Below are 13901 nucleotides of genomic sequence, written 5' to 3'. Positions count from 1 at the left end.
CCCCCCCCCCCCCCACAAAAAAAAAGGGACATAAGTACTTGTTGAATATGAGAAATATATGATATAAATAGTTTGACTTAAATAATAAAAAAATAAAACATAAAAAATTGGCACCACAAGTGAATAACCATGGTATCTTTGCTGTTAACACAAGCCAGTTTCATATGTCTTTCTCTTGTAATTTTTTGAAATGCTTCCAAAAAAGTATCTTCCCAAATTTATGTGATGAACGATCATCTTCCTATGTAGTTGGAAGATATGAGATCACAAAGTTTGGTTGGACCCCTTGAGGAATTTTAGTTTCTCACTGTCAAGTTTATACTTCATTATTCTTTTAGAGTATTGACTTAGTGAGCTAATGATTTAATTGAGTGCCAGTCAAAGTAATGATTTTCGGACCACTTCTTTCTGCAACAAAAACCTTTCAACCTTCTAGAAGTGAAGTCTAATAACATGTCTGTGAGCAAATCTTATCTTGCCGATGCTTGTGTCCTCAAGGCCTTGTTCATTCTGCATTGCTATGGTAAATTAGACATGGTTATGGCATTTCTAAGCTCTTATGTAATCATCTTTCGTGCTTATCACAACTGCAGACTCATCACAATGTAAACATTACTTTATTGTTATTTATTGCAGTCAAACTCGTTAAGATGGTTTACAGATGAACATAAGTTTGATTTTCTAATCTTCAATTCAGCTATCCTTCTACCTTTTTTGTAGAATCTCCAAAACTTTGTCCTGTCCTGTTCCTTAGAAGCGTAAAATTTTATGTGCAATTAGATATGTACAAATCTACAGAGAAATAGCATGTTTTCCGGAGTCAATATACTAGTTACTACAAGGAAGTGTTTACTTTTGCTTAATGAAACTGAAGTTCCAAAGAATTGCGCGCTTTTTATGTGCAGTGAAATATATAGATTTCAAGATTCAATCCAGGGATCAACTACAATGGATTGTTTGCTTTTGCTTGATGGAACTGAAGTTCCCAAAGAGTTGTGCAACTCCCCCATCCGAATTGTGCATGTGAGTCCTTTGGTAATGAAAAAACTTTCTGGGGTGCAATCAATCGATTCTATCGAAGCTGCCGCTCTGATGAGACTTCCTCCTAGTTTCCATGATATGGATGACAAACAAAAAGAAGAGAACTGTGGGAGGTGGTTCCCTTCCCTTCATAGAGTTCTGGTCCTTGATGGAATCCAGGTACCTTCCATGCTTTTCACTTTTAGTTCTACATTTGCAGGTTTTTTGTCTTTTGTGAAATGGTTGAAAAATATTCAGTTATGATGTTGCAACTCACAAGTAATTCTAATCCAAAACTCCTCCCATCATAATCAAATAGTGCAACTGATTACTAACTCAAATCATTGCAATATGATGAAAAAATGTCATCATGATGCAATGATTGATTAATGTATTTATCTCTCTCCTCAAATTCACAATTTTTTGAGTTTTTCCTTTTCTTTTCTGTTAATTTCTTGACATCCAAACTAAGCCTAAGTGCTTCCTCAATATTTAAAATACAAATTATTTAGAATTCACAGCCATGAAAGATGCCACTAATCCCTAATCACTTGGATTTTTTTTTTCCTTCTTCAGCTAACAGTTGATTTTGAGTAAATGTTTTTAGTATATAAATGACTAACCTTTGATAGTTCACTGCAGGACCCTGGTAACCTAGGTACATTACTAAGATCTGCAATGGCCTTCAGATGGGTACAGTACCAATTCTAGTTCCTTATTGTTACTTGTGTGTGTGTGTGTGTGTGTGTCTTGGGGGTGAGGTTTCTATAGCCATGTTACACATGCTAATTAATGTGAATAATCCTACAGAGAGAGAGGCCCTACTTATGAGGTCTCTCATACTACCCCAACCCTCCCCCCCCCCTCCCCAACCAGCAGAAAAAGAAACACCTTTTGGTGTCCTATTTGCAGTTTGAGGACATCGGGTGCCTTATGGAGTGACTGGTTTGTGCACTTACAGGATGGTGCCTTTTTGCTGCCTGGCTGCTGTGATCCTTTCAATGACAAAGTGCTCCGAGCAACCCGAGGAGCTTCCTTTCAGCTCCCTATTGTTTCCGGAAATTGGGGTCATCTCAAAACTTTGGCAACTGAATTCAAAATGAAGTTGTTGGCTGGACACCCAGAGATTACAACAGATTTTAAGTCCTCATCTTTGCTCTCACAAAAGCTTGCAGACTCTTTGGCTGATAATCCTTTGTGCTTGGTCTTGGGGAGTGAAGGGCATGGTCTATCAGACCAATCTAAGCAGGTCTGTGAGCTTGTAAGCATTCCAATGGTTGGGAACTTTGAATCTCTCAATGTTTCTGTTGCAGGTGGGATTTTTTTGTTTATGCTTCAACCTGATAACCAGGGATGTGTATGATTTTTCTTTTTTCGTTATTAAAATGTGTTCTTTACTAATTTTTTTTCTCAAAGCCTATTAAAAGGGCCACAAAGTATCTGCTCTGAGTCCTGATGGCCTCTAGCCTGCAGCTTCTTGGAGAAAATGCACAGCAACCATGAAATTGAAATCACTGTATTGGTGGCTGCTGCTGCATAGTGGGATTCTAGTTAGGTAATTCCCATATAAAAAGGGGTCATTACCCAGTGCTGGTCTCGTCCATGTGGAGTCCTGGGAGGGGTGAGTTTGGAGTCGGACATAACCTGTTCGCATGTCAAGTTTTAGTCTGAATCAGAGTTGGCCACAATGCAAAATATAGCACTGAAAAGTACAGAACTGCAAATAGTCCAGAGATCTTCCTTTTTGGTCATTTTGTCCTCCTTTCATTTACTAAAAAATGTTTGATTGATGAGACTACCTCTTGTGTGCTAGATCTATAAGACTTTTGAATCAAATACTCTATAAAAACCATATATGTGTGAAAATCTATGCTTCTTTTACAATTTCTTTCTCTAGGGTTGTTAGATCAAACACCAAGAAACACGAATAATAAAGAGACAATAGATCCGAACGACACAGAGGTTTAACGAGGTTCACACACCAGGGTGGTGTGCTACATCCTCGGGCGAAGAAGAAGATGATTCACTATGCAGAAGAGAGATTACACCCTAGCAGCGGCGAGGAAAAACTCGCCCTGAAACCCTAGTTCGAAAAACCCCATAATACAATGACTTTCTCAACAAGCAACAGTACATTATATATACTTCAAATCGTGGGTCGACCCAGTCGAACCATACCGCGGGGGCTACGCCCCCGCACCCCCATATGAGATCAATGATGGGCTCTAGGCTTGGGCCTGTCAGCCCAACTCCTCTGCTTCCATCACAAATCTCAGAAAAATTCCCCATTCGGGTCGCCACCAAAATATATCGGATTGGGTCAATCTTCAAAACAGGTCAAGAATTCGAGACAAACTTAATAAAGGTGTCAACCATTTTAACTGATTTTGTCAAATTTTTTACCAATTTGAATTGGAATCCATGAAGGTCATCCCACCCTGACTCCCATTTTTTAAAAACTTTCTGAAATGTAAATATTATTCATTGCATGCTTCAAAGAAAACACCACGCAAAGCCTCTGAGCCCAAACTCACTTGAGAAAGTAGATGAGTAATTCGGGGAAAATGATGTACACGCTACTGGTAGTACACATATTCTTATAGACTCTCTTCTCTCTCTTTCTTTGACATTTGACTCCTCTCCAGTGACTGATCCCTATAATCACCCTCTAACCAGACATAGGCATGTATCCCCAACACGGGTTAACACCGAGTTGCACTTTTTTAAACCCCTTCCCCCTTTCCCTTGTTCTATGGCCGTTTGCTGTAATAAATGAGAGTAGGTCATGAGCCATGAGGTAAGATCAGTTAAAACCCTAGAATGGAAAAGGGGAAATTTCTCCCCAGGCTGGGCCCTCTTTGCAGCCATGCAGAAAATGTGCAATTGTGCATTAATTTAAAACTGCACACAACTGCAGTGCAATTGCCCAGGTACGGCTTATCAGAGTCATGTAGTCAAAACTTCGCTCAGTTAGTGTGCACCTTCTTCCTTTGTTTCTATTTTAGGATTCAAAATCCCAATGGCAACATTGATAAGAAAGAACTCCAGAAGACCAAACCCAAGCACACACGAAAACTCAAAAAATACCTGAGCCAACGAAGGAGGAGCACCCCAAACCAACAATCATGAAGAAGAAGAAAAAGATGATCGATAGTTTGGAGCTTCGGAGCTTGAGACTCTTCCCTCTACAAACAACAGGTCTGTTTCCTCTCCCTTTCTTCGAAAAAAAAAAGGGGGGGGGGGGAATTTTTAATATTTGTTTCTGGTGATCTATACGTTTAGATCTCCAGTTGTCTTCATAGAAACACTGTTCTGATTTTCAATTTTATGGGCACATTTTGATTTGCTTGAGTTAACAGATTGGAGTGTTCTTCAATCTCAAGTAATAAAGACTATATCTTACTACACTTGCCATGATTTCTCTCTCATCTTTTTCAGTTTAAGAGTAGTTTGGGAAACCCCTGGGTTTCACTCCCAGTTTATATTTCTTACTGTATAATAATTTTCAGCTTCCCCTGAAGTATCCTAAGTATTATCCTACAAAGAAAGGAAGAAAGAAAGAAAGAAATGTTTTAACTTTATAGTTTTCAGTCCTAATCCCAGAAAGGAGTCGAAGAAAACCTTAGATCTTCCAAATGGAAACTCTGTTTCTGGAGAGGGTTTCATCAGGCAGAAGTGGCAAGCTTGTTCTCTTCTTCTTCTTCTTCTTCTTCTTCTTCTTCTAGATAAGATCAATAAACTATTAATGGATAAAATCGGATTAAACTTGAGCTCCCTTTTTTTTTTTTTAGTGGTTCTGATTCTGTTTTAACTATTTGAGTAGATCGCTATATCTGTCTCTTGAAGTCTAATTTGTTAGGAAGATGTAGTGCAGTGGATGAGAAGACATCAGTGTTCTTTTCAAGTTATATCTCTCTAGTGGTTTCAAACCAAACAGATAGTGCATTTAGACCAAACAGATTAGTGCTTACAGATCAAACAGACCCTATCAAATAAATGTGGGATGGAACTTGGATGTGATCATGTGAACCAGCACCACAAGCTTACAGAAGTGGGAAGGTTAGGTTTCTGTTCACAAAGTTATTGATGAGTAGGTCCTACTCTTTGAAACCTGAATCCTAAAATTGAAAACAAAAAAAAAAAAAAAAAGGAATGTGGCCAGGCAACATTCAAAAGAATAGTTCTGTGTTTTTACAGAATAAAATTTGAATGAACATGTATTGTGGCGTCTGATCTTTTTTTTTTTTGGAATGAATCGGATGAAAAATCAGACAATCGTTGGCCATTGGAGAAACAAATTTAATTTTTTATAAAAATAGAAATGTAGACTCTTTAGCTCGACTCTCCACACCACCACCATCATAGAATAGAAGATATACTTCTGTTTTTATGCAGTTCATACATGTTTCTATTTGTTTTGGTCGCAAAAGTATGTTTTTTTGTTTTCCTAGTTTTATCACACAATGTTTTTTTATACAGAAATATTCAAAATGAACAAAAACATAAAAAAGTATTTCTAAGTTAAAAGAAATAGTTCTAGTGTTTTTACAGAATAAATTTGGAATAGAACATGTATGTGACGTCTGATTTTCTTTCTTTTTTTTTTTCTTTTTTTTAATGAATCGGATGAAAAAACACACAATCATTGGCCATTGGAGAAACAAATTTAATATTGTTTATAAAAATGGAAATGTAGACTCTTGAGCTTGACTCTTCACACCACCACCATCATAGAATAGAAGATATACTTCTGTTTGTATGCATTCCATACATGTTTCTATTTGTTTTAGTCGCAGAAGTATGTTTTTGTTCCTAGTTTTATCATACAATATTTTTTTATACAGAAATATTCAAAATGAACAAAGATATAAAAAAGTATTTCTGACTCACAAATACTTATTTGGAACGGAAATGTTGCAACCAAACGTTACTTACCTAGATTGGGGTGTCTGTGTGGAGCTGAAGCCCTGACAGAACCTTTTTTCTGCTCTTCTCTTGCTGCTTTGCGTATGTCAGGGCCCTGATGTTAATTTTGGTCACAGGACAAATGGTATTACCCTACAAGTTTGCTGAGCCAACTCCACCAGAGAAGAGTTCGGTTATAAGGTGCAGTTAAGGGGGAGGAGGGAGGAGGGATCTATCAACTTTATCCCTTATGTTCTGATATTGGCATGAACAGGCTCAATCTTAGGGTAGGAATTATGTCATGGGCTTGAAATTTTTCTTTCTTTATATGGTTGCATATTTCCCCTATTCCAACTCCTTTGGTCAATCCTTTATTCATCTTAAAAATTCTTTGCGGGGAGGCAATGAGCGGTAATGAACATCCAACGGCTGGGGGATTCTTACTATCACTTACCGCTGATTGTAGTGGATTTGAATCCAAGAGAACACTACCTCTTGTTGCAAGTAAATGCCAATGGGCACGGCCAATGTGAGGGTGCACACGTGCATCTTAATTTCAATTGATTCAGCTTGCCTGATCCTTGAATAAAATCTGGGCATGAAATCACCAATTCAGACCCCAATTCCATGTTTGAACCTTGATAATAGTTATAGGTTTTAAAAATATTCATTTCCCTACCCCCTAATTTTCCTTGCAATTAAGTAAAGTCAAAAAAATAAATATGAACAAGAAACGGTCCAAAGTGCTAAGCTCACATTCATTAGATCTCTAGTTCGAACCTTCTGGTTGTTACCTTCCTGGCTTCCCCTCTCTCATTTTATAGTGTATCAATTTAAAAATTTTGAATATCTTGATAATTTATATGGATCAAATTATTGTGGAAAGGGAAAACCTTTTTTTTTTTATAAAAAATTGAAATCTTTATTATGTCCATATTTTTCTATTTTCTTTAGATGCAGAGTGGGATCTCTGTTAACATAATAGAGCACAGTGCAGCGGCCAGCCTTGCCCTTCTGCCAATTGCCTCACTTCAATTTCTTTCTGGCTGGCCATCAGGGGTTCAAGGTATCAACATCGTATGAGCTCGGAGCAGCCTATATTTATCGGTATCATCAGTATTTTTTTTTTTATCCTGAATATTATTTGGGACGCCCCTAAGATATTATTAATAAAATAAAAAAAGAATACAAGGGGGGACATAACCCGCCTTACCCCAACCCCACAAACAGAAGCACTCGCACTCTCAAAGAACAATCAAAAGACCCAATGGAAACAAAAAAATTACATTCTAAATATCGGCCACCCAGATTTATCTTCCCTAATGATCTGGCTAAAGCCTCTATGAAGAGTTTGATCACCAAGAAAAATTGAATCCGAAGTTGAAGCACATGCCAAGTTCGTCAACCAATCAGCCGCTTTATTACTCTCTCAAAAAAAGAAAGAGATTCGAGTTTGAAGAGCCACAAAGAGTCATAACCTTCTGAAACCAATGCCAACAACTCCATAAATCACAATATCTATTAGATACTGAGTTCACAATCAAAGTAGAATCAGAACTAATAGAAAAATCTGAAAAACCCAAATCCATACATAACCTTAAACCATCCCTCAAAGCAAGCAGCTCGCCACAGAATTAGAACAAACACCATAGAAACTAGAGAGAGCCGCAACAACCGTGCAATCTTTATTTCTGATAAGACCTCCTCCACCACTAATACTATGATTTCCTTTGCTAGCACCATCTACATTTAACTTGAATGACGTCACAGGGGGAAGCCATAACGTGGAAATTGGAGCTCTTTGCCTCGACATGAGAGGATTAATATTAAAAACTTGCAAAATAATATTCTCCCCCGTAGACAGACTTACTAAACTTAGATGGAAGAGGGATCTCATGCACCCATCTTTTCAGCCTTTCTATGATCAATCCAGATGTGTGAGCAACCTCTCCATGCCTTCGGTTGTTCCTTTCTCGCCACAACTTCCGTACTATTACCGATGATAATAAGCCTTTTATAAATGCACAAGCACCCTTAAACCCAGTCTTGCATTGCCAAAATAAAATTGTACTCTCGATGTCATGGGTTGGAATTAAATCCACATCAAATAATCCCAAACCTTTGTCGCCGTCCCACCCGACATCAAGCAATGAGTGGATGATTCTCTCCAAAGGCTTCTGCAATAAAGACACTTGAAAACCAAAGGAATACCAATATTCATCGGTATCATCAGTACTCATTATTGGTATGGTGTATCGGTCTATACAGCAATAATAACTAACCTTATCTTAACTAAATTGATTTGAATACATGAATTCTTATCCTCTAATCAACTTTATTCGATGTCATATTTGATACTAGGTTTAAAGGCTTAAGTTATATGTCTTTTCTCATCATTTTAGGTCTAGCCCTTGAAATTTGAATATCCTAAGGGGGTAGCCAAGTTGACAAGGAATCTTCACCTCAAGAAGCATGTGGCTCTGAATTTGACTCCTCTTACCTCCTTAGGGTCATTCACACGGGGTGTAGAGCCTCCATTAAATATGTCATGTAGCCATACCCACTTCAAATAATTTTCTAGTAGATTATCATGTATCGATCCCAAATTGGAAAAAATATATATATAAAATAAGAACAAAACCATCCAATATGACCTGTATGAATCGGCTGGGACCGATTCTAATCCTTATCCCGATCATAGTTTGAGGAATTGGGTATTAATATCGAATCGATATCGACCTTCATCGATCTCATTCCTGATGCCGAGTTCTCAAATCCATGATTCCGATAGATTTTCAGATAATGCGCTGCCATTATGGGCTTTTGGGGGGTTTCGATAATTCCACGTGATGTCGAGTTGGCTTTTGAGATGGATTTCAGACAAAAGGAAATTAAGCGCGTGTCTCCAAACGATTTGTCGGGAGTAGGAAGGACAAGACGGAGATAGGAAATCACGTGAAACAACTCTCCGCTTGAAGTGCACATGGGACTTCCTTACTGACACACCTCCAACTACGTCGGACACGCGGAGAGATCATTACCTTTAAGCCTTTCAAGCTAAGGCTAATATCCCAGTTTATAATTTTTGTCCTTTCCCCTATTTCAAATTTTCAATATCGAAATTACCCCTGATAATATTTCTAATGTCGATCCTTGCCATTTGTGGTATTTTCTCTCGGTGGGAATTAGTGTTCATTAAATATTATTAAAGATTAGAGACAATGAACTGTAGTAAAATACCTCATTGAGCTGTAATACAATGATCGAGCTCCTCTGTAGCGTATATAGGCGTGTAGCACATCATCAAACAGTTCTCTTAACCTGTAGTCTAAGGTATTCCTGATTGTTGAATCTACACTATATACCATGTGCTACAAAGGATCTCAAAACCCAAATACTTAATACCCGTTATATTAAAAAATAAAAGTCTATACAAAATAAAAATAACTTTCCACTCTTAACTCTTTTGTTAGCAGGGCGCTTTGAAAGCATATGCTTGTTTGATAGGTTGATGTTTTATCAATAGAGTATATATCTTTAGGAGATCATGGGTTCAACTATCTTCAGCTTGTGCCATAAGGCACCCCCTTCTGCCCCTTCTCCTTATGAATCATAACTTCACAGTTAAATTTTCTTGATGATTTACTCTTTAAAACTAAATTTAATTGCTTGGATGTAAAGGTGACGATTGTTGTATTTTTTGTGGAAAGTATGATAAAATCTCTTAACATTTTTTTTTTCTTCTTATAAATTCACTAAAACAAAGAAAGCATTTGATGGATGAATCTTTATTTGGGCTTTGTTCTTCAATCCTTCAAAATTACTCGTTTATTTTGTTGTATTGTAATCATGGTCTTATGGAGGTTTGCAGCTTTTTTGCATAGGCTTGAGAGGTAATCCTTTGGGAAAAGTTTGGATGTCCTAAACTTTGTCAATGATGTGTTGATTTAATTTTATTTTTTGTTGTTCTCATTAAAAAAAAAAAAAAAAAAATAGAAAACATATTTTCCCAAACACTTTCATAGTTTAATGGGTTGGATTTTATGTAACAATGTACATATAACAATTTCCAGTCCAAATGCATATAAGTATGAATCCAACTTCTAATTTTTAAATTATTAGACATGTGGAAGTGCATTAAGACTTAAAGTATTAGATGTTTAGAAGTGGATGTACCTTAAACCTACAACAGCTCATCAGCTTTCTTAGTTAAGCACCATTTAATCTGAACTAATTGAATGGATGATGTAGACAATAATTTTGTTTTTCTAATTGTTGGCTAGATGAAGAGACTTCTAGGATTAATAAGTGTCAAATTTGATATGTCCATCCATAGATTAGTGGCTCATGGTGAATATGACTTTTTATTTTAATTTTAATTAGTATCAAATTATCAAGTTTAATTTTCCATGGTGAATGTCTAGGTCTAGGTCTTGATCTTTTTTTCTTTTTTTGGTACCCAAAGTGTCTGGATCTTTGACCCGATTAGTCCTTGGGGTCACTGTGATACCGTTTACATAGGACCGGATCAGTTCAAGATGGAAATTCTTGTGATACATAGTGATACTCTTTTTTTTTTTTGCTTAAACAAAGACACATAGAGTCTATTAATAAACACGAAATTATTAGAATTTATAATTTTTTTTTTTAGGTTTCAGTCTAGATGGTATGTTTCAATCAGTCGTGTTGACTAGTTTGATCAGTTTCGATCTTTTAACAATTTGTAAAAATCAAAACCAATATCAAATGGATAAGGAGTTCAATCGATCTGATCTCATTATTGTCACCCTAATATTAGTAACATTAAATCCATACTCTTTCTCGCTCTAGGGACAAAACTCGAATATAGATCATTTATGCGACTAATTTAATTATTTTGAATATGCATGTATCTAATTGTTATGCAATATTGCAATCCAATTATTTTGATATATTTATCTCTCCATAGTGTCACAATGGTTTATGATACTTTTGTTGTTTATATATCAAACATACTTGTAAATTAACAGATCATATCAAGATAATTGTGGCATATAGTAATATTTAGTTTAAATTAATTTGAATTTATCAATAATGTATTTTTTTTTGTTAGTTTTATAATAAAATGAAGTTAATTAAAAAAAAATTGGTATCAAGCATCAATAAGACTTGAGTATCTATATCCATCTTGATTGATATTAATATCAACATGGCTTAGTCATATTGGGCATGAATGGATCATATTGCCTCTCAAAATATTGATACTTAAGTTTTATTGTATCATTTTACCCTCGTAGTGATAACACCACTATAGTATTGGTATCATATCAATATTAAGTACCAGTATACTGATAATATCGACCAGGACAATACCAATACCAATACCTTAAACTCTGATTAAAACACAATTGGAATCTATGATTTCTTTTGGCATATGAAATATTTGCTATGCCATTTTGACCATTAGATGGTGAATGACATTAACATGTTATATTTGGTATCATCTCAATCATATGGCCACATTTTTTTCACCAATAATGGAATAATTAATTAATTTAAAAAATTGCCCCATATTTATTTTCTTTGGTAATGAATTCATAGCTAGTCGTTGATGATATAAGCAATATGTTTGATAAAACACAACTCTCCTAAACTAACATATGATTTTGAAATTGTTTTAGTGAGTATATTTTTTTCTTCTTAGGATGCATTTGCTTTATAAAGATCATATTTTTTATTTTTATTTTAATTTGAGGAGGAGGTTCGAAATAAATATCTGATTTGAAAACCCTTGGATCAAAAAATCAATGAATACCCTAGAAAATGGAAACAAAAAGAAGCAAAAGATAAAAAAAATATATATATATATATATATGATTTTTTTATTTTAATAGGAATTTCTTTTAGTTTGTGATTCCATAGCCTTAAGATCTTACCATAAGAGTCGAGTTTTATCAAATTTCTGCTATTTCACTAATTAAAAGAAAAAGTTAACCCAATAATAATAATAGATATTAAAAGCAAGAGAGCATCTACCAAAAAAACAAAAAACAAGCGAGCATGAATAAATGGTTAGAAATCATGATCAAGATAATCAATTTTATTTTATTTATTTTATTTTTTTCTTAACTTTTTTTTTTTGTGGTGGTTAAAAAAAACACATGGATTGTATTTAGATGACGAAAAAGTGTTACCTAGTTCCTTCATGCATCTTTAGACCAATTAGAATGCAAGAAAAAAAAATCAAGTGGGAAATATTTTGAATTTTTTGGACGGACAAGAATTAAGAAACACACTCCTCACAAAATATATTATCCCTTAAATGGCATAGGAATCATCTAGGGAAAAAAACATGAAAAAAGAAAAAGGGCAAAAAGTAAAATGCAAAAAGTTTGTTGGTAAGATTGATTGTCTCGAGTCTCTGGACCGTTTTGTATCAATATCAATCGTTGTCAAATATAATATTGACATGTATCAACCAATACAATACGAACATTTTCTTTTAAAATGAAACTTAGATCCTTGCCGTCGAGGAATAAAAAGCACAATAGTCTAAAACTAGAAAGCGGCATATCTGTAAATACTGTTCAAATTTTGGCTATTTTTACGAACCTGACAGTATAAGTACAAGCATAGCAAAACACAGAGCACTCTGCCTCTTGCAACTAAGACGAGAGAGCTATTCGCTTCCCTTGAGAAAGCGCGAGGGAGGCGACGCGAACACCGGAAAATTAGCGCATTTGAAGGACGGCGGCAGCGGCGGTGGCTCTACTCTGAAGAGAAAGCTGAGATAGAGATGAGTGAGAAGAGATTCGCCGTCCTTCTCTGCGCTGAGGATTCGGATTTCGTGAAGAAGATGTATGGGGGATACTCTGGAGTATTCGTTGGAATGTTGGGAGATGGAGAGATTTGGGACTTTTACAGAGTCCTCTCTGGTGATTTTCCTCGGGAAGAGGTTCTGGATTGCTACGATGGATTTGTGGTCTCCGGTAGCTGTAGCGATGCTCACGGCAATGATATCTGGATCTTGAAACTTGTCAATCTCTTGAAGAAGTTGGATTTCATGAAGAAGAGAATCCTAGGCATCTGTTTTGGTCACCAGGTACAGAATCTCCTTTAGTCCTTTCCCCCTTCTCAGTTCTCTCTCACAATGCAGACATGATCAATTAATAGATTGAGTTCGATTTCATTCTTAATTTGCTTCTCTGCTCAACATAGATCTGCACATTCTGTTCTCTATTTCTAAATTTTTTATTCTTGATTCATTGAAGCAGGACAGTATTTTGGAATTCCTCTTAAACCCTTATTGGTTATTCGCAACTAACTGTTTAATTAGTTACATAGAGTTTTTAACTACCTGCCCCTCCACTTGGATAAAATTAGGCAAAACGTTACAATTTCAGGGAGATGAAATTGGGAGAATACATTTTGCGTAAGGGTAGATTTTTTTTTTAGAGTGGGAGTTTCAAAGAGCTTCGTTATCACCATCATTTTTTTTTTTTTGGTAAAACGTTATCACCATCATTAAATGAAGAGAGAGACTGATGGGGCGTGGACACCACTTCATGGATTTTATTTTATTTATTTATATATTTTTCTTTTTAATATCGATGGTGGTTGGGCATGTCTGTGGCGGCTCCAATCAATGCTAGTAGGGGACACACATGAACACCATACAAGTTTGAGCATGTCTAGATTTTTCCCATAATAATGAAAAAATTAATTATAATATATAATATAACTAATTGTTAACCGTTTTTGCCAAGGGTAAATTCCTATATTGATTGTACCAAAAAAATTTTTTTTTTCCTATATTGATTTTCTAAGTCGTTAACACCAAAACAAGACTCATAATTTAGGACCAAAATTTTGAATAAAAGTAAATCTCATGTACGCCCTATTATTTTTAAACTCATTGAGAGCTGATTATATTATAGTATTCTCCATCAAAAAATTTTATAAATACATGAGTTTTTTTTTTTTTTTTTTTTTTTTTT

At 35.5% G+C, this 13901-nt stretch overlaps 2 protein-coding genes across 6 annotated transcripts in view; both read left to right on the top strand.

Moving 5' to 3' along the window:
- The window catches only part of LOC122073091 (uncharacterized tRNA/rRNA methyltransferase slr1673), an 8184-nt gene extending 1636 nt beyond the window's left edge, over positions 1-6548 (top strand). The window contains exons 2-6 of one of the 5 annotated variants that reach the window (XR_006138664.1): positions 906-1200; positions 1663-1713; positions 1982-2269; positions 4026-4218; positions 6063-6548. Coding sequence is in view for 3 of the 5 variants with exons in the window: in XM_042637607.1 (XP_042493541.1) it covers positions 906-1200; positions 1663-1713; positions 1982-2383 (748 nt within the window). In the remaining 2 variants the exon portion in view is untranslated. Of the gene's footprint in view, positions 1-905; positions 1201-1662; positions 1714-1981; positions 2422-2493; positions 2873-4025; positions 4219-6036 lie in introns of those variants that run through there. The other 4 variants (XR_006138665.1, XM_042637608.1, XM_042637609.1 and 1 more) reach the window with 4 other exon arrangements.
- A 5939-nt stretch (positions 6549-12487) lies between these two features.
- Positions 12488-13006, top strand: LOC122074705 (gamma-glutamyl peptidase 5-like; the record flags this gene model as incomplete). The annotated part of the gene is given in 1 exon segment (XM_042639653.1): positions 12488-13006. A coding segment is annotated over 1 exon segment (306 nt), but the record flags the coding sequence as incomplete, so codon positions are not given.
- Positions 13007-13901: the final 895 nt, after the last annotated feature.

The sequence above is a fragment of the Macadamia integrifolia genome, chromosome 3 (genome assembly GCF_013358625.1).
Source record: "Macadamia integrifolia cultivar HAES 741 chromosome 3, SCU_Mint_v3, whole genome shotgun sequence".
NCBI lineage: Eukaryota > Viridiplantae > Streptophyta > Magnoliopsida > Proteales > Proteaceae > Macadamia > Macadamia integrifolia.
Note: the sequence above shows the minus strand (reverse complement) of the source record. Positions and strands in the feature narration are given on the sequence as shown.